The sequence below is a fragment of the Scyliorhinus canicula genome, chromosome 4 (genome assembly GCF_902713615.1).
Source record: "Scyliorhinus canicula chromosome 4, sScyCan1.1, whole genome shotgun sequence".
Lineage (NCBI taxonomy): Eukaryota > Metazoa > Chordata > Chondrichthyes > Carcharhiniformes > Scyliorhinidae > Scyliorhinus > Scyliorhinus canicula.
In genome coordinates, this window is record NC_052149.1 from 169,715,011 (window position 1) to 169,740,678 (window position 25,668).

The following is a 25,668-nucleotide window of genomic DNA, read 5'->3' on the forward strand; positions in this document are numbered from 1 at the left end:
CAACTACTAAGACCAATACAACAGGAGGTGCTACATGTATGTACCACAGCAAAAGGGCAAGAGAGTGTAGCCAATGTAGAGGCAGGTGAACCTGAATATACTTTTATGCTCTATTTTGGACGTAGCAATCAGCTGTCTGTGACAGTGACCAATGGCGACTCGGATGTCGATGCTCTCATAGATATGGGAGCATTATTTAGTGTCATAGGACTCAAAATATTCAGCAAACTTCAGCATTGCCTCATTCAACAGCAATAAGTTCATTAAAGGTGTAAACTACCCAGGTTTAAATGATCGACAAATCACACCCCGTTAAGCCCAGAACTAATGGAGAAGTCGAGAGATTGAAAAAAGTGATATGTACAGCCACAGCTGACATCAATTCGTAGAAGCAAGAATTGAGTTGTTTTCTTTGCAATTACAGAGCGACTCCTCAGTTGACTACTGTAAAACCTCCGGCTACACTCATCCTATATGTGCAAACATCTTCCTGAGTACCCCATGGAGCTAATTATCAACATGTATTTGAACACTGTGGAGAACAGAAGGATACAATTAAAGTAAATGCAGAGTAAAACATCAAAGTCAGAGCTGTGCCACTAACATCAGGAGATAAAATGCTTGTGAAATGTGATAGTCATGTTGGAAAGCAAGCAACTCCCGATGACATCCAGCCATTTTGACCAACACAGGATCAGTGATCACTGGTATATGCGGGTCGCAAATCATTGCACAAAACACGTCATTTTGTCAAAGTACTGAAAATACCAGGCATCCCTGCTGCAGAGGCGGGCGGGGGGGGGGGGGGGGGGGGGGGGGGGGGTTGGCGTTGCTAAACTTGCTTCATTATTATTGGGCGGCGAATGTGGACAAGGTGCGGCGGGTGGTGGGAAGCAGAAGTGGTTAGGATGGAGGAGGAAACTTGTAAGGGGTGTAGTTTGAGGGCTATGGTGACGGCAGCATTGCCAATGGCTCCGAGTAGGTATTCAGGGAGCCCAGTGGTGCAGTCCATGGTGAAGATATGGAATCAGCTGAGGAGCCATTTTAGGGTGGAAGGGTGCTAACGCCGCTGTGCGAGAATCATGGGTTTGACCCGGGGGGAATCGATAGTGTATACAGGAGGTGGAGGGAAGTGGGGCTGGTCAAAGTGAGGGATTTGTATTTGGAGGAAGGGTTCGCCAGTCTGGAGGAGCTAAGGGAGAGGGTAGAGCTGCCGTGGGGTAATGAGTTCAGGTATCTACAGGTTAGTAACTTTGCACGAAAGGTCTGGAAGGGGTTCCCTAGATTGCCGGGATACACCTTGCTGGAGAGACTGCTGCTTCCGGATGTGGAAGGGAAGGGAAGAATTGGGGATATATACAGGTGACTGGGGCAGCACGGAGGCAAGTGGGTGGTGAAGATCAAGGAGAAATGGGAAGCGGAGTTGGGAATGAAGATCAATTGGGGAGTATGGAGTGATGCACTGCAAAGGGTAAATGGTACCTCCTCTTGTGCAAGGATAAACCTGATACAGTTCAAGGTGGTGCACAGGGTGCATATGACTCAGGCGAGAATGAGTGGGTTCTTTCGGTGGGTAGCAGATGAGTGCGAGAGGTGTGGTCGGGGGCCAGCGAATCACGCGCACATGTTTTGGGGTTGTGAAAAATTGGGAAGATTCTGGGCGGGAGTGTTCGCAGTCTTAGCCAGGATAGTGGAGGAGGGAGTGGACCCGGAACCTTTGGTGGCGATATTTGGAGTTTCAGAGAAGCTGGAGCTCATGGAGAGGAGGAAGGCCGATGTCATGGCCTTCGCCTCTCTGATTGCACGACAACAGATTTTGCTGGAGTGGCGGTCAGCATCGCCACCAGGAGTAGCAGCATGGTTGGGTGGCTTGTAGGACTTCCTGCAGTTAGAGAAGATAAAGTATATGAGTTGAGGGACTCAGCAGGGGAGTTCGAGAAAAGGTGGGGGATGCTTGTGACCATGGGCGGAATTCTCCGACCCCCCGCAGGGGCCTTCGTAAATCCCGCCCCCGCCGAGGCCGGAATTCTCCGCCACCCGGGAATCGGTGGTGGCGGGAATTGCGCCCTGCCAGTCGGCGGGGCCCCCCGCGGCAATTATCCGGCCCGCGATGGGCTGAAGTCCTGCTGCTGTCAGGTCTCTCCCGCCGACATGGTTTAAACTACCTCTATGCTGGCGGGGGCAGGCGGCGTGAGTGGGCCCCGGGGTCCTGGGGGGGCCGCGGGGCGATCGGACCCCAGGGGGTGCCCCCACGGTGGCCTGGCCCGCAATCGGGGCTCACCGATCAGTGGGCGGGCCTGTGCCGTGGGGGGCACTCTTTTTCTTCCGCCACCACCACGGCCTCCACCATGGCGGAGGCGGAAGAGACCACCTCCACCGCGCATGAGCCGATGGTGACGTCAGCTGCCGCTGACGCTCCAGCGCATGCGCGGAGTCACGCCGACCGGCGAAGGCCTTCCGGCCAGCCCCGACGCCGATCGGCGTGGCGCCAAAGGCCATTGCCGCCAGTCGGCGGAGCGGGAGCTACTCCGGCGCGGGCTTAGCCCCTAAAGGTGCGGAATTCTCCGCACCTTTGGGGAGGCCCAACACCGGAGTGGTTGGCGCCACTCCACTACGCCGGGACCCCCCGCCCCGCCGGGTAGGGGAGAATTTTGCCCCATGTTTGAGGAGCTGTTCACCACAGCGGGTGGGGGGGGGGGGGGGGGGGGGGGGGGGGAAACATCCACCATTCTTAAGTGGTTCTATTAGAAAATAAACTACTGAATGCATTATTAAATTGAAAAGTTAGAATAGTGTGGAAGTTGATTGTTCAAGTTATGCTTAAGTTTATTATTTAAAACTATTGGAAACAAACTGTTTCAACGTTCATGTGTCTCATTTACTAAGAAGGGGAGTGATGTCGCATTTTTAAAATTGCTTTGTGTGTTTTGTCCACTTGAGGCTACCATGTACACATGTACCGACAGAGGGAGTGGAAAGAGTTTCAACAGTACATGCAGCAGTTCCTTTTCTTACTGAATGTGACTGGATCCTACACCACTGACCTCAGTTGAGCTGAGTGGTGACTCTGCCTCTTAAAAAGCAGAAAGAAACTCTCAGAAAGGAATGCAAGGTTGGGACATATTCTATCTGGGTCCTGGTCTAGCCTCTAACTATCCAGCTCCATTTCCATTGAAATTACAGTGAGATTGTATAGGAATTACCACCAGTTTGTGACCCAGCCACAGAGCAACAGCAGGATAAAGCATATTTTAGCATAGAGAGGCTTCTTCAAAAAGATCTGGAGCAAAGCAGTTTTATTTTTAAGAATGAGTAAAACTTCAGATTTATTTTGCAAGATATTAGGAAGCACGTGAAGCACTTACCTTGGCAGGTGAAGCATTTGACGTGAAAGTGGTTATTATGAACCCGCACCACCTCTCCTTTGCAAACCCCTCCACATCTGTAGCATCGAATGCTTGTGGGCACACCACCCAGGGTATATGAGTTCTGTTGATAGGGTACTGCTGAAACAAAACAAATCAATGCCAGTTAGGAACAGACTATGATAAACACCATCCAAGCACTCCAAAAGTAGAAGTTTCATTATCTTCCGCATTGGTTTCAACATTTATGTTTATAATTGAATTGTAACGTCTATTGCTAATTCTGGGAAAAGAAAAGTTAGCCAAATCATTGATTGCCAATGGCGTAGAGTTGGGAAATGAGTAGAATTATAGCAAAGTTTTTTTTATGCTGGCTGAGGGAGTATGAGTTTGGGAGGTGTACTTTGGCAAGTGGAAGGCATTGAGCCCGGACCAGACGCTTTCTCAATGAGGGAAGAGGGAAAAGCACTGCTGAGCTGCTTCAATACAATGCACATTGATGGTTATTGTGCTGCTGACAGTTATAGAACCAAACACATCATGATTACTAATGCGTGTGTGGCAATGGTGTGAAGAGTGGAAGAATAATGTGCAGCTTTTAATGAACATTGGCAGTCTAGTCTGCTTTCGAAAAATCTGTTGAACAATATTTTGCTTTTGAGATATGCAAATAAATATATCCCAACAAATAACAAGTAAATATGAAATATCGTAAAAAGCCTAAGGTTGTACAATCTTTCATGGAATTTATATGCTCTGCAACATTTAGTGTTTATTGTATTACCCAAGCTGACAAAACCTCATGAAGATTTAGAGTTTTAATATTGTTTGATTTACTCTTGTATCTAATAATATTCCCATTAGATACAATGAAAAAAACATACTGAAGATAATGAATGGATGGCATGGCTGCACAGTGGTTAGCACTGCTGCTTCATGGCGTCAGGGACCTGTGTTCAATTCCGGCCTCGGGTGACTGTCCGTGTGGAGTTTGCACTTTCTCCTCATTTCTGCGTGGGTTTCCTACCACAGTCCAAAGATGTGCAGTTTAGGTGGACTGGCCATGCTAAACTGCTCCTTAGTGTAAACCAATTCCTGTCCAGAATTGAACCTTGCTTAACCTCAGTGAGTGGATGGGGATTTAGGGAAATGGTTCTGGTCAACTTTAATGATGCTTTAGTCGTGAATATCTAATACTTAAGGATTTGGGGAGAGTTATTTGAATAGTGCCCATATCCTCGTGCTCTTTGGCAGACAATTGGTTATGTGGGGTTAGCAGACACATATGGCTTGTAGTTCAATGCGTCCAGATTGCATTCACATTTTTTATAGATGCACGAGCTACCCTCTGAGGGCTATTTCAATCCTACCTGCCCATCAGAGACCAGGTGGATGGACAGTTCAAATCGTCCAGGCCACAGCATTGAGGTGAGCTCAGCAGTGGATAAGATGTCTCAAATTTTCTCCTGTTCTATTAATCTAGGGTTACCAATCCTCCAGAATTGTCAAGGATTCCCTTCACATTGCTGCAAGCAATTTAACAGAAAAAAACATGAGTCAATCTGGTTTGTTCATTATAAAATATGAGTGATAAGAAAAATAGATATTTGAAGGCAGAAACTCGTGTTATGAAATATTTGACAATATGTCTGATTTAATCTTGTGCCATGATGTGGAGATGCTGGCGTTGGACTGGGGTGAGCACAGTAAGAAGTCTTACAACACCAGGTTAAAGTCCAGCAGGTTTGTTTCACCTGAGGAAGGAGCAGTGCTCTGAAAGCTAGTGTTTGAAACAAACCTGTTGGACTTTAACCTGGTGTTGTAAGACTTTTTACTGTAATCTTGTGCAGGCACCAAGGAATCCCGTTGATAGCTAATAGGATGCTTTTAATATGCATGTTAGGTTCCAGTGCTATCACAGGGGCCCAACTGAAATTGCTACTTGATTTCCATTGAGTCAGGATGATTCAGGAATCCTTTAAAATTGGTGACGGGTCCCAAATGACACCATTCCTGGGGTTTCTGAAAAGTATGTTCAAAGGGTCATCCTCATGGTCTCAATGGCAATCTATGTCTACCTGAACCACACAACCCACACAGCCTCTATGACCCCTCATTCCCCCCATGCAAAGCTATTTAACCAACTCCTCGTGCCCCTCATACCAAGTTATGGCTCTTCCTTGCTCATTCATTGCCTATACATTGTACAGAAGCAGTGACAGTAGGATGTGTAATTAAAAGCTTTAAACAAACAGCCATTCATTGACAACTTTACACTGCCAAAAAGTCTCCTTTTCATTATAGCCCAATGAAAGTGTCAATCAACCTGATCCTTTCATGTTTCAATAGCTGAAACTACAAGTATTTAAAACCTGTTTATCTTGTGTAAATAAACATTGTAAAATTGACAGCATAGATCAGAGAGGCAGAGCTGTGAACCAAGCACGTTTTCTCTGGGGCTCAGGTATTTTAGTACTCCAATGGATGTCCAGGCTCTCAGCCAATTTTACTGTCAGCATAAAGTTCATTGGTTCTAACTAATTTATAGTTAGCAAATGGGCATTGAAGTGCCATAGCTTGGCATAAGGTGCGTGAGGTGTCATAGAGATTATTTGGCGCACTCCTTGGCATGGTGTCATGAGGTTCCATAGCAGTCATTTGGTATAGGCATGGGCAAGTGTGTAAGAGAGGGGGTGTCAGGGGTGCAACTTGGAGGGCCTTTCTATTGTTACTTTAACTGAAACAAAGTCCCACCAAGGCGAGCCTTTTAAAGAGCCTGCCTCAAGACCCAACAACTCCTGCGATTCTCCTCAACGATGAAAATCAGGGCATGGGTCTTGAGTCGGAAATAGTAGCATCTTTCCTGCCAGGTTGACCAGTGACGAGGTGGATTTGAGCCAGGGGTGACCCAAAAGGTAAGTTTTTTTAAAAAGGTTTTACTTTCCTTTTGAGGCCACGAGGACACCTCCAGGAAAGCGTATGTCGGCTGTTGAGTAATCTCCCCCCCGCCGTCACAAGGTCCACAAAGGGATGCTGCAGTAGCCAATTTCAAAACGAATCTGGTGTCTGCCGGCAGTCTCCAGGCAGAAATTGAAATACCCTGGGTCTCTGCTGCTGCAGCAGCTAACATCAAAATCCAACTGCAGTTAAAAGCAGGGCCTATGACTTGTCCTTTAAGTGTTTTTGGTTATCAATTATAAGAATCAGAATGCCCCTCCCATGTGAAACATTTCCCTATGTTGCACACACATGTTGGAGATTATGGTAAATTAATTTCTTTAATTTGTAAATGCTACAGAAAAGTTCCCTCCCATAGTGCATTCAGGCTTGTGGTGGGGGGGCAGGCGAGGTCCGGGATCGCTTTAGTGGCGTTGGAGATCAGAACGCCATTTTTAAATGGCGCCCCGATCTCTCGCTACACTGGGTAGTTCCGGCGAGCAGAGCTTCCCACTATGCAAGACGGGACTATGTGCAGCCTCGGCCTCCCATACCCTGTTCAGGCTGCTTCTACAACGCGAGTCACGTTGAATAGCCATGTGTTTTTCGTCACTGCGAGCACCGGGACACACGCGGCTAAACATGCTCGCTATGGGACTTTGTTTCCATTTGCTGAATCGAGCCCCAAGTGCTATTTTGGGTGAGTTTGGCGGGATGTATCACATTGGCTTTTTGGGTGAGATTCACAATGCTATTCAACCACACAAAGTCATTTCTTTGGGCCTTGGGGAGTTTCTCCCTGGTCAAGCCCCCACTTCGAAATGTTTTCATCGCCAGTGAGATCAGATCCTCAGAGGTCAGGGGCGAAATTTCCCCCTACCCGGCGGGGCGGGGGTCCCGGCGTAGCGGAATGGCGCCAACCACTCCGCCGTCGGGCCTGAAAGGAATTCTCCGCACCTTTAGTGGCCAAGCCCTCACATTGAGGGGCTAGGCCCGTGTCGGGAGCAGCTGGCACCACACCGACTGGCGCCATAACCGGCAACAACGGCCTTTGGCGCTCGCTGCCAGGGCTGGCCGAAAGGCCTTCGCCGGTTCGCGCATGCGCTGGTGCGTCAGCTGCCGCTGATGTCACCACTGGCGCATGCGCGCTGGGGAATTCTCTTCTGCCTCCGCCATGGTGGAGGCCGTGGCGGCGGCGGAAGAAAAAGAGTGCCCCCATGGCACTGGCCCACCCGCCGATCAGTGGGACCCGATCGCGGGCCTGGCCACCGTGGGGGCACCCCCCGGGGTCCGATCGCCCTGCGCCCCCCCCAGGACCCCGGTGGCCCGCTCGCGCCGCCGATCCCGCCGGCACAGAGGTGGTTCAAACCATGGCGGCGGGAGAGGCCTCTCAGCGGCGGGACTTCTGCCCATCCGGGCCGGAGAATAACGGCATCACAGAAACCCGTAGCCTCCCGCCGGCCCCCCGCCATTCTCCGAGGCGGGCGGCGGGATTGGCGGCACGCCGACTTTCTGCGGGTGGGAGAATTCTGGACATGGCGGGGGCGGGGTATTTGGCGGCCCTGGGCGATTCTCCGACCCTGCTGGTGGTCGGAGAATTTCGCCCCAGGTCACCATTTTTAAAGGGTGTCCCAATCTTTAAGTGAGCTTGAGGGTCCCCCACACACAACCCCAACCACAGCAATGTCACCCCCTATGCGCATGGACATTACCCCACGCCCACCCGCTTTCGATGAGGGTTCCCATTTTATGCACAGTCACTACCAGGGAACCTGTGGTGGGGTGGCGGGGGGTGTCACCATTTTTGGAACTGGAAGACCCCATCAGTGGGAAAGCCCGAAAATCCCATGCGACTTTTGTTTTGGATAGATGTATGACGGCGAGTAATCTGTATCTATTATGCCCCTTGATTGAACCAATTCCACGATACAACATTTGGGTGACTGCAAGGGCAGTTTAAAACTTCAAATATAAGGAGCTTGTAGTTTACTCTAGCAGAGCATCTCTGCTGTAAGTTGGCTTAGCTTTGCGCGGTTAGGTTTTTATATTTTTTGATATGATAAGTTGATGAAAATGTGAGCTAAAAATGTCACTGAGGGAAACTGGGCATCGGAGATCTGCCTGAACAGGACAAGCATGTTTATAACCCTGAATAACTTGCCTTTCAACTGTTTCAATTTGATAACAACATCCACTAAACCAGGAATACCCTTTTACCAAAAATGTAGATTTGAATAATTTCCAGAAAACAGGTATCACTTTGAAATAATCGAGTGATCTGGACGCCTTTTAACATGCAGAGAGGGAGAGACCTAAGAAACCTTCTTTGTCTGAATCCAGCTTCCAACAGTGTAAACCAAAAGTAAAACTCAGAGCCACAGCCATCTCCCAGTTCAAAACAAAATTAAAAACCAGAGCCACAGCCCAGCTCCACTCACACAATGACAGCACTACAGCCATTTGAGAAGACAAAACATTTCTTAAAAGGACACTCCCATGACATGGAAGAGAAGCAATAAGTTCCTGGGGCTTACTCAGCAATTGTATTTCATTTGTAATTTTTAAAATGTAATCAGAAATCAGTATGACACCATGTTGGTCTATCGCCTGGAGTTTTACTGTCATACACCATACCATCAATAATTAATGCAGTACGCCATTTCTCAAAGCTTAGGAGCATTCTCAGAGAATGCAGCATAGATTTAACACTAAAATATTCATTGCAGCTACAATTAATTTATCTTCAGCACAAATTGGATGACATCTCTTGTATTCGGAATTATTTTGTGGCATTTTCCAATTTGAAAATGAAGCCAATATTTTCTATTGTATAATAACAGTAATGAGCATTTTGTTTTGAACATTAACTGTAAGACTGTGTCAACATTAGGAAATCTTCGTGTGTGCGTGACTTAAAACCTATGTTTGTGACATGTACTGGTACCGTTAAATTATAGTTATGTGTGCAAAATAGCATAGCGCAACTCCAGAGAGAATGCCAAATATTTCTGTGGTAACCTGACCACAAAAAGGTCAGGGTTAGGGTCAAAACACTTTGAAACTTAATATTTCTTAATATATAAAAATAATGAAGTTTAAGATGCAGCGAACTAAACATTAAAATAACAGTAACAGAATATTATTATTAAGAAATAATAATTTATTATTATTATACATCAGTCCTTCAAGAGGTTTGTGACTATGCTGTGATCTGCGCAGTGCCACTAGTGACCCAGTCAACTCTGGTGATGCTTGATTTAGTCCAACTGAATATGTGGGGAAGGGAGTATGTTGAGTATCTGTGCATGAGTGGACCTCTCCTGAAATGGAGCCCACTGGAAGTCCTGGTAGAACAGGGACCACTTCTTGTTGAACTTCCACAGCAGCAATTCCTTATTTTGTGTTATCTGGAGCTTTTTCTGTCTCTGAGCCATGGTGTAGACTAATATGATCTCAGTGTCCATGAACAACTCTTCTACTGTTCAATTTTACTGCAAAAGTTACTGGACCACTTTGGTTAAAAATAACTCCAAGTAGTCAATGCTGGTTATTGTCAATATTCCTCATATAAATACAATCATTTGGGTTAAAATTTCTCTCCTTAGCAGATAATCAAATCTCTCCTTCTCCTTTTACTGTCTCCTTCCCACTTTTGCTTTGAGACCTGGATGTAGTAGATCCAGGTGAGACTTTGGTCTTCTGCCCATCATTCAGTTGTTTGTGGTGTGATACGATATTGAAATGAGAACTTCGAGAGCTTGGTCTCTGAAGTATCATCTGCCATCCTCTTCAATCCTTCCTTCAATGTCTGAACAGCTCGGTCTGCCAAACTAATTGAAGCTGGATTAGAAAGCGCGGCAAGCACATGGCGTATTCTATTCCTTTGCATCATCTCCTGGAACAACTCGCCCGGAAACATAGAACATAGAACAGTACAGCACAGAACAGGCCCTCCGGCCCTCAATGTTGTGCCGAGCCATGATCACCCTACTTAAACCCACCCTATACCCGTAGCCCAACAACCCCCCCCCCCCTTAACCTTACTTTTATTAGGACACTACGGGCAATTTAGCATGGCCAATCCACCTAACCCGCACATCTTTGGACTGTGGGAGGAAACCGGAGCACCCGGAGGAAACCCACGCACACACAGGGGGAGGACGTGCAGACTCCACACAGACAGTGACCCAGCCGGGAATCGAACCTGGGACCCTGGAGCTGTGAAGCATTTATGCTAACCACCATGCTACCCTGCTGCCCGTTTTCAGTAATGAGAGAATCCAATAATTCATGAGTTGCAAAGACTTGGCGTAGCTTCACTATTATACTAGGAGCTTTAATGTTGCTCATGATGTACACTTCTAACCACTTAGAATGTGCATACACAATAATTAAAAACATATGACCCATGAAAAGACCTGCAAAATCCACATGAAGTCTTGACCAAAGGTGAATAGGCCACTCCCAAAGATGTAATGGTACTAGTGGTGCCATTTTCTGGTTAGATTGGCATACAGAACAGGATTTCACTTTGTTCGTCAAATCCTGGTCCATATTAGGCCAGCAAACATACGACTTGGCTAGTCTTTTCATTCAAGAGGCACCTGGATGAGTCTCATGAATTCCATCCAGTACTTGCTAATGGCCAATGGGTGGAATTCCCACTCCCGACCCCACAGTATACAAGCATCCTGCACACGTAATTTGTTTTTGCACCTTACACAAGGCTTCAAACCACGATTTTCTATGATAGATGGACATCATTGTATCAGAAATCTTGTAACTTGTGACAGAATAGGATCTCTGCCCATCTATTGCTTAAATTGTTTAGCAGTCACTGGAGATTGGACAAGTTTCTCTAGTAAGAAAATAATCTCGGGAGGACACAATACCTGGGCTGGCAAATCTGGAAAAGGGAGACGACTTAATGCGCCCATGTTAGCATTCTCCTTCCCTGTCATGTACATGATACTGTACTGGTATGCTGACAACGTAAGCACCCAGCGCTGTTTTATTGCTGAGGACATGTGAGGAATAGATTTTGCTTTCTCTGCTTTAGATGCAGTCTCGCCTCTAACACTTCACTGAGTGTTCTCATTATGCTGCAGACTTGAAATGGTGCAAATAGACAGTGAAACTACAAAGGGGGTTCAACCATCTCTTTCTTTTAATTGAGAATTCCACATATGTTAGAGGTATAATTTTTAGTTTTAGAAATATAACTATTAAATGTACGTTAAATGGAAACACTTAGTTGAAGAACTGGTAAACAGATCTGGCTGACTTTCAATTCAGAGTGTTTATGTATTGAGGTCAGAATTAGTAGGGAGAAATGGATGACCCATTTCTAGGCTTGCGACAAAGCCAGGAGGTCTACATTTATCTCAGCAAAAGATTTTGATTATGTATACTGTTCCCAGATGGAAAATCGCTAAAAGCAGTATATAAACAAGGGAGTTTCTTGACAGAACCAGTAAGTCTGAGGAGAATTTTCCTCACTTCATTAGAAATTAAAATTATTCATGCAGGTCTCAGAATCAAAGGAGGTTTTCAAACTAAGAGTTAATGTAAATTTCTGTTTGGAACATCACAGATATGCCACGTTACCATTGAGGTAGGTTATGAGAAACTATTCTTTTGTGTAGGTGTGGTGAATGTAACGTAGTAATTCACACTGTATTTACCAATACCATTGTAAGCGCAGTAGCGTTATCCGACCATGAGGGGGAGTAGCTCTGGGAATGCTCAGGAGTTTGTACAGGGCTCCACCCTTGGCTCCGCCCACGACTCCTCCCCCTTGACTGCTGTATAAATAACCATGTCCAGAGCCAGCCTGCAGTTCATCGAGAGTTCAACGGGTAACAGGCTGGCTCTGTAGTAAGTAGATTAAAACCACTGTTCATATCTTAAAGCACGTGTCTCGTGAATTGATGGTTCCATCAATTTAATCTACTTAAGAACAGTCAGGATCGATCATGGAAACAGCCCTCAAGCCTGGACGCCTGGAACTCGACCCACAGGATGCAGAGGCAAAATAAATTTTCTCCCACTGGCTGCAGTGCTTTAAGGCCTACCTGGCTGAAGCGAGCACAGCCGAAACAACAGAGGAACAGAAGTTAAGTCTACTGCACGCGAGGGTGAGCCACAGAATCTCTACGCAACTAAACTCGGCAGGTTCATATACTGCAGCGCTAGCGATACTCGATAAGATGTGTGTAAGGCCCATTAACGAAGTTTACGCATGCCATGTGTTCAGGACTTGCCGCCAGCGGCCTACAGAATCACTCGCCGAATTTTTAAGAGAGCTCAATAATCTATCTAATGACTGTAACTATCAAGCGGTTACCGCGGCTTAACATAGAGAACTTGCTGTACGCGATGTTTTTGTAGCGGACCTCAGGTCTAATTATGTGCGCCAACAATTGCTGGAAAAGGGGGCCCAAGACTTAGAAACAACTGCGGAAATTGCTACCACGGTGGAGGTCTCCTTCTGCAGCCTCACCTCGTTCCCCGCGGACCCCGCGACCCAATCATGGGCCCACAAACAGCGACTCCCCCAGGCCTGTGCCACGCGGCCGCCCAGCCACCAGGCTGCTCCAGCCTGCCATTTCTGCAGCCAGAATCAGCACCCGCAGCAGCACTGCCCGGCCCGCAACGCGACCTGCAGCAGCTGCGGGCGGAAAGGCCACTACGCGAGAGTGTGCCTCGCAAAAAGGGCCCCAGCTTCCAACTCCCCAGCGGCACAAAGTAATTGCTCTCCAAACCCGCAGGCCCGCGGGGCCCAAAACGCTGCAGCCTATGCACCGACCCCGCCCCCTCCCGCCATGTGCGATCCATGGGGGCCGCCATCTTGGCAAACCTCCACCACGCGGCCGGCCACGTGCGACTCATGGGGCTGCCATCTTGGACGCCATCTTCCTCGCCGCCCGCCACGTGCGATCCACGGGCCCGAACTGCATCTCCACGCTCGGACAACTCATCGGAAGAGTATGACCTCCCCGGGCGCTCGTCAGGCGGCCTGCAACTCGGCGCAGTCACCCTGGATCAATCACGCCCGAAGCATCTGCGACATTCGATGGAAGAGGTCCAAATCAACGGGTACAACACGCCTTGCCTTTTTGACTCCGGGAGCACTGAGAGCTTCATACACCCAGACCTGGTAAGACTCTGTTCGCTCCCTGTTTTCCCCGTGCGGCAAACTATCTCGCTCGCTTCAGGCTCCCATTCTGTACAGATCCAGGGGCGCACCGCCGCAACACTCACAATCCGAGGCGTTTTGCCCGACCTCTGCGCGCCACTCTTATAGGCCTAGATTTTCAGTGTAACCTTAAGAGCCTCACCCTCACCTTCGGCGGGCCCCTGCCCCCACTCACTATCTGCAACCTCGCTACACTGCGAATCTCCCCCCTCCTCTCTTTGCCAATCTCACTAAGGACTGTAAACCCATAGCCACTCGTAGCAGGCGGTATAGCCTGCAGGATAGGGTATTTATCAGAGCAGAGGTCCGAAGGCTTCTCAGTGAGGGGATTATAGAGGCCAGCAATAGTCCCTGGAGAGCTCAGGTGGTGGTCGTTAAGACCGGGGAAAAATTCCGCATGGTTGTCGACTATAGTCAGACCATAAATAGATTTACGCTCCTCGACTCATATCCCCTCCCCAGGATTGTAGACATGGTAAATGAGATCGCCCAGTATTGGCTCTTTTCCACGGTGGATCTGAAGTCTGCATACCACCACCTCCCAATCCGCCCGGAGGACCGCCACTACACGGCATTCGAGGCCGATGGCCGCCTCTTCCATTTCCTCCGGGTCCCCTTCAGCGTCACTAATGGGGTCTCGGTGTTCCAACGAGCAATGGACCGAATGGTAGACCAGTACGGGCTGCGGGCCACGTTTACGTACTTGGACAATGTCACCATCTGCGGCTATGACCAGCAGGACCACGACGCCAACCTCCACCATTTTTTCCAGACGGCACAGAAATTAAACATCACTTACAACAAAGAGAAATGCATTTTCCGCACAAACAGACTGGCCATCCTCGGCTACGTCGTGGAAAACGGAGTTCTGGGCCCAGACCCGGACCGTATGCGCCCCCTCTTAGAACTCCCCCTCCCCCATTGCCCCAAGGCCCTCAAACAGTGCTTGGGCTTCTTCTTCTACTACGCCCAGTGGGTCCCTCCATATGCGGATAAAGCCCGCCCACTCTTTAAGGCCACACGATTTCCCCTGTCAGCTGAGGCACGCCAGGCCTTCAACTGCATCAAGGAGGACATCACCAAAGCGGCCATGCGGGCGGTGGATGAATCCACCCCCTTTCAGGTTGAGAGCGACGCCTCAGATGTAGCTCTAGCAGCAACACTAAATCAGGCAGGGAGACCAGTGGCATTTTTCTCCCGTACCCACTCCGCTTCAGAACTCCGACACTCCTCAGTCGAGAAAGAAGCACAAGCCATTGTGGAGGCTATTCATTCCTGGAGGCACTACCTCACAGGTAGGAGGTTCACCCTCATCACCGACCAAAGATCGGTCGCCTTTATGTTTGATAACTCGCAAAGGGGCAAAATAAAAAATGATAAAATTCTTCGGTGAAGGATCGAACTCTCCACCTACAGCTATGATATTAAGTATCGACCCGGGAAGCTCAACGAGCCTCCGGATGTCCTATCCCACGGGACATGCGCCAGCGCGCAGATTGACTAGACTGAAAGTCATCCACAACGACCTCTGCCACCCGGGGGTCACCCGGCTCGCCCACTACATCAGAGCCCGAAACCTGCCTTTCTCCAACGAGGAGGTAAAAGCGGTCACCAGGGACTGCCCGATCTGTGTAGAGTACAAACCGCACTTCTATGGACCAGACAGGGCCTACCTGGTCAAGGCTTCTAGGCCCTTTGAACGCCTCGCGATTGATTTCAAAGGGCCACTCCCCTCAACTAACAAGAACGTTTACTTTCTAAACGTTGTAGATGAGTTCTCCCGTTTCCCATTTGCTATCCCGTGCTCCAACATGACCTCCCACACAGTCATTAGGGCCCTGCATAGCATCTTCACCTTGCTTGGTTTCCCCAGCTACGTGCACAGTGACCAGGGTTCATCCTTCATGAGCGACGAGCTGCGTCAGTACCTGCTCGACAAGGGCATTGCCTCGAGCAGGACTACCAGCTACAACCCCAGGGGGAACGGGCAGGTGGAGAGGGTCTGGAAGACCGTCCTACTGACCCTCCGGTCTAGAAAGCTCCAAGTCTCCCAGTGGCAGGAAGTCCTCCCAGACGCGCTCCACGCTATTAGGTCCCTCTTATGCACAGCGACCAATCATACCCCTCACGAGAGGCTCTTCATTTTTTCCAGGGGCACTACCATGGGGGTCTCACTCCCGGCATGGCTGAAGACACCGGGCCCGGTACTCCTGGGGAAACACGTCAGGGCACACAAAACCGACCCCCTTGTTGAGAAGGTGCGCCTGCTCCACTCCAACCCCCAGTACGCCTTCGTCGAGTTCCCTGACGGCCGCCAGGACACAGTATCCCTCCGGGATCTGGCGCCCCCTCTACCCCCAGCCGGCCAGCCCCCAGCGCCCCCAGTCCCCGGTCGAACCAGAAGAGTATGAAGCTCAGACACAACCCTCCCTGGAGTCCGCCATTGTACCCCAGCACACAACACCCATCCAGCCACCGCAAGAGGCTACAATGAAAATGAAATGAAAATGAAAATTGGTTATTGTCACGAGTAGGCTTCAATGAAGTTACTGTGAAAAGCCCCTAGTCGCCACATTCCGGCGCCTGTCCGGGGAGGCTGGTACGGGAATCGAACCGTGCTGCTGGCCTGCTTGGTCTGCTTTAAAAGCCAGCGATTTAGCCTGGTGAGCTAAACCAACCCCGGTGCTCCGCAGATCACAGCGGACAGTTCAATCACCGGACAGACTTACTTTGTAGACCACCACCCCCGCCGGACTTGATTTTTTTGCAGAGGGCGCAGTAGCGTTATCCGACCACTAATAACTGACTTTTCCACCCTGGGGAAAAGCGTCAGACTATCCACTCATAATTTTGTAAGCGTCTAATTTTGTAAGCGTCCATCAGGTCACCCTTCAACCTCCGTCGTTCCAGTGAAAACAATCCAAATTTATCCAACCTCTCTTTACAGCTAATCTCCTCCAGACCAGTGTGGCAACCAGAATTGTACGCAATATTCAAAATGCGGCCTACGTAACGCTCTATATATGCTGCTGTATGTCTTGCCAATTTTTATACGCAATGCACCCACCGTTGAAGGCAAGCATGCAATAAGACTTCCTAACTACCTTATCAGTCTGCATTGCCATGTTCAGTTATCTGTGGACCTGTACACCCAGATCTCTCTGCTTGTCAATACTCCGACGGGTACTGCCATTTACTGTATAATTCCCACCTCGTTAGACCTTCCAAAATGAATTCACATTTGTCCAAATTAAACTTCATCTGCCATTTCTCCGCTCAATCGATCTATATCCTCTGACAATCCTCTTCACTATCCACAACTCCAGCTATCTTTGTGTAGTCCCCAAACTTACTAATAAGAGCAACTACATTTTCCTCCAAATCATTTATATATACGATGAACAACAAAGGTCCCAGCACTGATCCCTGTGGAACACCACTAGTCACAGCCTTCCAGTCAGAAAAACACCTTTCCACCACTTCCCTCTGTCTTCTATGAGTGAGCCAGTTCTGTATCCATCTTGCCAGCTCACCTCTGATCCTGTGTAACTTTACCTTTTGTACCAGTCTGTCATGGGGACCTTGTCAAAGGCTTTTCTAAAGTCCATGTAGACAACATCCACTGCCCTTCCTTCGTCAATCACTTTTGGCTCTTCCTCAAAATACTCGATCAAGTTAGTGACATATGACTTCCCTTTCACAAGACCATGCTGCCTATCGCTAATAAATCCAGGTGTTTATAAATGTGAGTAAATCCTGTCCATAAGAATATTCTCCAATAATTTCCTGCCACTGACGTAAAGCTCATCAGCCTATAATTTCCTCGATTATCCCTGCTACCTACCTTTCATAAACAAAGGAAAAGCATTGGCTATTCTCCAGTCCTCTGGACCTCACCTGTAGCCAATGAGGATACAAAGCCCCAGCAACTTCCTCCCTTGCCTCCCTCAGTATGCTGGGGTAGATCTCATCTGGCCCTGGAAATTTATCCACCTTAATGTTTTTTAAGAGGCCCAACACCTCCCCTTTTTTGATATTGACATGCCCCAGACTATCAACACACCCCTCCCTAGATTCATCAACTACCAAGTCCTTCTCTTTGTGAGTACTGATGCAAAGTATTCATTTAGTACCTTACCCATTTCCTCTGGCTCCACGAATAGGTTTCCTCTTCTGTCCTTGAGAGAGTCAACCCTTTCCCAGGCTACAATCTTGCTCTTTATATACATATAAAATGCCTTGGGATTCTCCTTAATCCTGTTTGCCAAGCACTTTACACGATCCCATTTAGCCTTTTTGACTCCTTGCTTAAGATCCTCCCTACTTTGTTTATATTCTGCAAGGGCTTCATCTGTTCTCAACCTTCTAAACCTTACGAATACTTCCTTTTTCGTTTTGATTTGGCTCACACTATCCCGCGTTATCCATGATTCCTGAAACTTGCCATACTTATCCTTCATTCTCACAGAAACATGGCGGTGCTGAACTCTAATCAGCTGATGTTTCAAAGACTCCCACATATTAGATGTTGGTTTATTCTCAAACAACCGCCCCAAATCTAAATGTTTCAGTTCCTACCTAATATTGTTGCAATAAGTCTTTCACCAATTTAGCACCTTCACCTCTTATCCTTATCCACGAGTATCTTAAAACTTATGGAATTATGGTCACTGTTCCCGAAATGCTCCCCTACTGAAACATTAACCACCTGGCTAGACTCAATTCCCAATACCAGGTCCAGTACAGCCCCTTCCCGAGTTGGACTATTGTCTCAAGAAACTCTCCTGGATGCTCCTTACAAATTCTGCCCCATCCAAGCCTCTAGCACGTAGTGAGCTCCAATCACTACAGGGGAAGTTAAAATCACCCACTACAACAATCCTGTTGCTTTTACATCTTTCCAAAATCTGACTACATATCTGCTCCTCTAACTCCTGCTGGTTGTTGGGAGGCCTGTAGTAAACCCCAAGATTCCTATTCCTAAGCTCTATCTGTACTGCCTCATTGCATGGGCCATCCCTTAGTACAGCTGTGACATTCTCCTGAACCAATAATGTAACTCCCCCATCCCTTTACACCCCCTCTCAATCTCACCTGAAGGATCTAAATCCTGGAACATTTTGCTGCCAATCTTGTCCCTCCCTGTACCAAGTCACTGTCATAGCAACAACATCATAGTATCAAGTACTAATCCAAGCTCTCGGCTCATCTACATTACATTTGGGCAGCACGGTAGCACAGTGGTTATCACAGTTGCTTCACAGCTTTGGGATCTCAGGTTCGATTCCTGGCTTGGGTCACTGTCTGTGCGGAGTCTGCATGTTCTCCCCATGCATGCGTGGGTTCCTCAGGGTGTTCCGGTTTCCTCCCACAGTCCAAAGATGTGCAGGTTAGGTGGATTGGCTGTGCTAAATTGCCCTTAGTGTGCAAAAAAAAAGGTTAGGGTGGAGGTGTAGGAATAAGGTGGCGGTGTGGGCTTGGGTATGGTGCTCTTTCCAAGCACTGGTGCAGACTCGATGGGCCGAAAGGCCTACTTCTGCACTGTGAACTCTATGTCTATGCCTACCTGTTACACTTCTCACATTGAACAAATGCACTTCAGACCACCAGTCCCGCTGTTTTCAGCACCTTCTCCCTGCCTGATCTTCCTCTTAGTCTGACTGGCCTTATTCTTTAGTTCTTCCTCAATTACTTCACCTGCTGATCTACCGCTCTCGTCCCCACTCCCCTGCCACACTAGTTTAAACCGGAGTAACGCTAGCTAACCTCCATATTTGTGCCCCTCCAGTTTAGGTGCAACAAGTCCTTCATGGTACATGCAGCAGTACAACCTGTTGGAACAACATTAAGGAACTGAAATTACTAGCCTGGGCATTGCAGTTTCTTTTCCTTGCATTTCAATGTCCAATGAACCAAAGCCAAATGGTGGGCGGCTTTTCTGGCCTCCCAGAGCGTGTTTCTTAGCAGTGGGAAGCGACGCATAGTTCACTGGCGATGGGATTCTCTGTTCCCGCTGCTGTCAATGAGAATGCCATCCAAAACCCATCGGCGGGGTGCACTACTGGTAAGTCCAGAGAATCCAGCTGCTAGCAAACATCCGGGAAACTCCAGCCGGTGTCTTCTACAATTGATCAAAACTCTCAGGACACGATCTACCCAAATAGGAACCTAATCCCGTAGCACGTGCGATTAGCCGGGTGTGCCATTCTGATATCATCCCTGCTAACTGGCAATGCCACCTGGGCACCTTGGAAGTTCCAAGCAAGGTTCCCAGGTGGCACCAGCATTGCCAGACTGTTACCCTGCCCAGAGGCCAAGTACCTGGGGGCTTCCGATCCCCTGGGCGATCCCCACAAGTGCCATTCCATCTGGTGCCGATTTCTGGAGACCAGCACTGGAAGATGCTCCCCGATGTCTCCAAGACGAGGGAGTTAGATCCCACACCTTGGGTAGATCATGGGAATGCATATTAGATTGAGACTGGCTGTCTCACTCGAATATCAGATTTGCTAAAATAATGATCCCGCCCACAATGGGTAGGATTTACATCGCGGCATCTAGCGAGATTGCATCAGATCTCACGAGGCATGGCGAGCTGGGTAGATCCCGGAACAGGGATCTCCTGGCATCTACCGGTCGCATTGCACTGCGCTGCCTTTTGTGCGTAAAGCGACCGGTAGATCGCTGCCTCATTTCTGAACCATTCAAGAGCACAAGATTCAAGGGTTTCCACATTTAATTTATTAGCGCCTGAGAATGAAGAAATGGTGGGCTGGATTCTCCCGTCCTGCCCACCACAAGAATGCCACGGGCGAGCGGCATAAAATGGAGAACTCCATTGACCTCTGGAGGGATTCTCCAATCGCCAGGCGGACGCGGCTGGAGAATCCGTCCGGTGTTTTAATTTACCTTCCCCTCCTCCTCCAATTGAATAGTTAAAACGGATATAACTTGCCATTTGCAGTGCCAGTTATACAATCTGCATGAATAGAAATCAGGCAACCCATTTATGATAAGATATGTATCTTTCATATATTATATATCTAAATAATTCTGACAGGTAAAAGCAAGAATCTTTCACCTTGTAGTAATAGAGCAATTTGTACATTTCCCTATTTATCCTAGCTGAAAATAATATTTAAAATATTAAATACTAATAGTGCTATGATTGCAGATGAGACAGATCTCTCGTTTATTATATGCATTCTATTATTCCGATGCGATATCCTTCAATTACTATCCACTCAACTACACTGAGTTTCCAGCATCTCCCTCATCTTTCATTTCTCAGCTATCAATCGTAATCTCCTGAACCACCCTTTTATTCTTAAAGTCGTCCCTCTCGATTTATTGGTTCGTAACAGCTATTTCTTAATTTACTCTCCTTCACCCTCTCAGAGTTCCTTCTCTGGCTATGCATGAAGGAAGTAATAATGCAACAAATTAATTGTACACTTGGTAACATCAGCCTTTCTATATATAGCTATGTTAATATCCTGTTTTATATATCTTCTAATTTTCATATATTAACTAAGAATTCAGAGCAGACTCAAGTGGTTCCATCAATTAAAGTATAATTGTTACAACACAGGAGGAAAACTAACAGATTATGATCAGCTACGGCAGTTGAGTAAGAAGATCCAGCCTGCGTTTTGCCACTGTTATTGCCTTGATCACTAAAATACTTAATCATGACAGCCATTATCCCTTTGGCGCTATTTATATGTAGCTACATGATCACTTCAGTCCGTCACATGTAACATACCACTCTTCTGGTGCAACACAGGTTGTATTTTAAAGATAATTAACTGTTTGATTAGCATGCTACAGTATCAATTAATCATTGTGTTTAATTTTTCAGATTGGGTGACTGGTAAAACAAATAAAAAGGATCAATTTTTATTGTAAAATAAAGTCTGGTATGGTCTCACGCAATTTATTTTTCCATAGTATGTTGGAGTGCAGTGTTCGTGATGGAAGAGAAAAGATCCATGTTAGACTCAAAATTCTTCAAGTAAACACTGACAAAGGTAGAGGCGGAAGTGGTTCAAAGAAATGGAAAGGAAGGGGTTGTTCTAAATGCAGCATTCTGACTTTAACTGCGAGTAGGGAACAAAGTGGAAATATGAACCTCCGAGCTTGTTACTTTCAAATATTTTTCGGGTGTTGCTTCCGCCTGTCGCAATCCAGAATTTAAGCAATGAGCTCAGTAGCACTGACAGAATGCTACACTGTCGGAGGTGACAGATTTCAGATGACATATTAAACCAAAGCCCAGCTTGCCCTACTCAGGTCAGAATATCTACAGTGGTATTATTCACACAAAAAGAGCAGGGGAGCTCTACTGTTGTCCTAGCCAATTGAAAATACTGGGAGAAACAAACGACAAGATTAAAACTGTTCATCTTTGTGAGGCTTTGTCAGTCTGGGAAATTCAATAAAAAATAAATGGCAAAAAGCAGACAAACATCATAAAGAATGGGGTTAAGCAATGTATTGTCCGCAGTGCAACCTAAGGCATTTTTAAGATCTATAATGGACCAAATCTTCCAGCTGCTGGTTGTCAGAGACTATGGATCGGCAACTGAAGATGTGCTTTGGGACCCTGTGTAAGTCCTGATATACCGACCTATTTGGGAATTGCATGGAAGTTTACATTTCCGACGGGCAATTCCTCTGCTCCCCTGGATTTCCTGTGAATGTCTTTGACTTTGAGATAGATAGGTACCCAGGAAATATTAGTTAAACCTACTCAACTACCAGGGTAACGACACAACTGACATGCAATCACCTCCACCCCCCCCAACCCATGTCACGCGACCTTCTCGGCCCACCCTCGGATGTCCACCGTCATCACTCCTTTTCCACCTGCGCCACAGCGACTACACCCCTGTCAGCAACCCCTACCCATCTCTCCCAAACAGAACAATAACCCCCTCCCCTACACCTATCACCTGACAACCCCGCACTGCATTCCCGTTAACTAGTCGCCCAGTTAGCATGGCAGCCCCCGCTCCAGGCCTCCAAACCCCCTACCCCCAATTTCTCTCACCCCCCCATCCATGCTCGTCCCCTCAAAAAAGAGTTGCACTCGCCCTTGATATTCCTCCCATGGGGGGGCGGTACCATCCAAACAACCCGCCATCAAAACCAAAAGAACCAAAGAAGGGGCACAGTTTCCCAAGAACCAAGGGCGCGATTCTCCGCTCCCGCGCGGCATCGGGAAGGCCGTCGTGAACTCGGGCGAGTTTCACAACAGCCTCGGAGGCCGCTCCTCGCACCCTATTTACCCCCCCCCCCCCCCCCCCCCCGGGGGGGGGGGGGGGGGGGGGGGCTAGGAGCGGCGTTCCGTAAATCTCGGCTGCCGGGCCTTGATGCTTGCGTCAAGGCGGCGCGCCGAGAATGATGTGACCGCGGCGCCTAAGTGACGTCAGCCATGCATGCGCAGGTTGGCCGGCTCCAACCCGCGCATGCACGGTTGTCGTCTTCCCCTCCGCTGCCCCGCAAGACGTGGCGGCTTGATCTTGCGGGGCGGCGGAGGGGAAAGAGTGCGTCCCTTGGAGACGCCGGCCCGACGATCAGTGGGCACCGATTGCGGGCCAGTCCCCTCCCAAGCACGGCCGTGGTGCTCACTCCCCTCTCCGCCCCCCACAAGCCACAAACAAACCTTTGGCGCCATGTTCATGACGGCAGCGACCAGGTGTGGTTGCCGCCGGCGTGAACAGGTCGGGAACGTCAGGCTGCTCGGCCCATCCGGGCCGGAGAATCGCCGGTCGCCGTGAAAATAGGTGAGCGGTGATTCTCCGAGCGGGGGGGTGGGAGAATCGCAGGGGGTGCCAGGGCGGCGTGTCGTGAGTCGCCCGGCCCTCCCGCGATTCTTCCACCCGGCGTGGGGAGCGCAGAATCGCGCCCCAAGAAACCTCCTTACAAACTCCTCCAAAGTTCAATGTTCTCCTTCTCTGGTTAGTCCATTGTCTCCCAGACACTCCATCCTCTCCTCTGGCGTACCAAAATAATATTCACACTTCTGGAAAATCACCCAGAGGCTGGCCGGGTACAGCACCAGAAACTTCACCCCCTTCTTGAAGAGGGCAGGCTTGACCTGGTTAAACCTGGCCCTCCTCTTCGCCAGTTCTGCGCCCAGGTCTTGATACAGCTCATACCCTTCCCAAGTGCACCTCCTCGTCTGCCTCGCCCACCGAAGAATCTTTTCTTTATCCAGAATGTGGTGCAACCGCACCATCACCCTTGATGGCTTGCCCCCTTGTGGCCTCCACATCAACATTCTATCTGCTTGGACGACCTCCAGGGGTCGTTCAAAGGACCCCTTCCCCATCAATTGCTCCAACATTTTGGCCACATGGGTGCTGGCCTCTGCACCTCCCATACCTTTGGGCATCCCCACAATCTTCACATTTTGCCTCCACCTTCTCCTTCAGCCACTTCTGGGTCTCACGCATCACCACCATCTTGGCCACTAATGAGGCGAGCTGCTCCTCGAGCTCCCCCACCGTCTCCTCCACTTTCAGGATTACTTGGCCCTGGGACTCCAGCCTCTGCTCCACTCTCTCAATACCTGCTTTAACTGGCTCCACCACCATGGCCAGGTCCTTCAGAGCTCCTTCCTCTGCTGACTGAACCTAGCATTTAAAACTTCCACCAGCTGCTCTGTGGATCACTGGGCGGGCAGAACAGGCCCTTTGCACTCCGCTCTCTTAGCCTGTTGCGCATCATGAAGATTCTCTTACTTCAACAGCTCCTTTCTTCTTGACCCACTCCTAGTTTGTGGATCCATCCACCAGCCACACCAGAAGAGTTAGTCCTTCGCCAGGTACTCCTACACCTCTTTTCATCCAAACCTTCACCCCACAGACGGGGAAAGGACCGAAAAATACCACCTTGAGCGGGAGCTACCAAATATTTGACTACTCATTTCCTGGCCACCACTGAAAGTCTCAAAAGCAACATAATTTCTAAAATTCCAGTTAAAGTTCAAGAGTTCAAATGGTTCCAACTCTTAGTAAAATAGTTACCCAGGAAAGGTTAGAAAGTTTAAGATGAGCTCCAACTCATGAGTATCTATACTACCAATGCTCCCTCCCCCACCACCCCAGCACACACTGGACCCCCCACCCAGCTTTATCCCTGGCCTTCGACTACATACCCCACCCCCGAATACCCCTCTGATTCCCACCCCCTTGATAAACACCCCACCCCCCCTTGACTAACCCCCACCTACCGACCACCTGACTACATCCCCAAACCCCAACTGCACCCACCCAATTGTTCTCCCACCATCACACCACCATCATCCCCCCCCCCCCCAACCTTCCGACCATCCAGTTAACCCCCCCTCCCACTCCTATAATCCTGCACTAAAAGGACTCGGCAGCTGTTGTTCGCATTTCCCAGCAATGAAAGAGTTGCCTCTTTTACAGGACAGTTGCTCTCTCAGATAATAAAAGTTTCCATGGTACTAATTTGAGGGAGCGCAGGGGAGGTTTTTTTCCCCCCAGTGTCCCAGCCAATATTTACCCCTTATCCAACTCAGCTGAAATAGATTAATTAACATTTATCCCATTATTTTTTGTAAGTCATTTCTATGTGTGTTTCTGACGTTGCAACAGTGGCTAGGCTTCAGAAAGGATTTCATTGCAGCACGGGCAGCAAGGTAGCATGGTGGTTAGCATAAATGCTTCACAGCTCCAGGGTCCCAGGTTCGATTCCCGGCTGGGTCACTGTCTGTGTGGAGTCTGCACGTCCTCCCCGTGTGTGCGTGGGTTTCCTCCGGGTGCTCCGGTTTCCTCCCACAGTCCAAAGATGTGCGGGTTAGGTGGATTGGCCATGCTAAATTGCCCGTAGTGTCCTAATAGTAAGGTTAGGGGGGGGAGTTGTTGGGTTACGGGTATAGGGTGGATACGTGGGTTTGAGTAGGGTGATCATTGCTCGGCACAACATCGAGGGCCGAAGGGCCTGTTCTGTGCTGTACTGTTCTATGTTCTATTGGCTGTGAAGCACTTAGAAATGTTCTGAAGAGGGCAGCACAATGGCCTAGTGGTTAGCACAGCTGCCTCACGGCGCTGAGGTCCCAGGTTCGATCCCGGCTCTGGGTCACTGTCTGTGTGGAGTTTGCACATTCTCCCCGTGTCTGCGTGGGTTTCGCCCTCA

The 25,668-nt window shown here is 48.7% G+C and overlaps 1 protein-coding gene across 16 annotated transcripts in view; it reads right to left on the reverse strand.

Moving 5' to 3' along the window:
• ablim3 (actin binding LIM protein family, member 3) overlaps nucleotides 1–25,668 on the reverse strand; it is a 420,986-nt gene that overhangs the window by 319,345 nt on the left and 75,973 nt on the right. For 15 of the 16 annotated variants that reach the window (XM_038795522.1, XM_038795521.1, XM_038795514.1 and 12 more), the window contains exon 2: nucleotides 3,366–3,506. In XM_038795522.1, the coding sequence (XP_038651450.1) occupies nucleotides 3,366–3,506 (141 nt within the window). The remainder of the gene's footprint in view (nucleotides 1–3,365; nucleotides 3,507–25,668) is intronic. The other variant, XM_038795510.1, reaches the window with a different exon arrangement.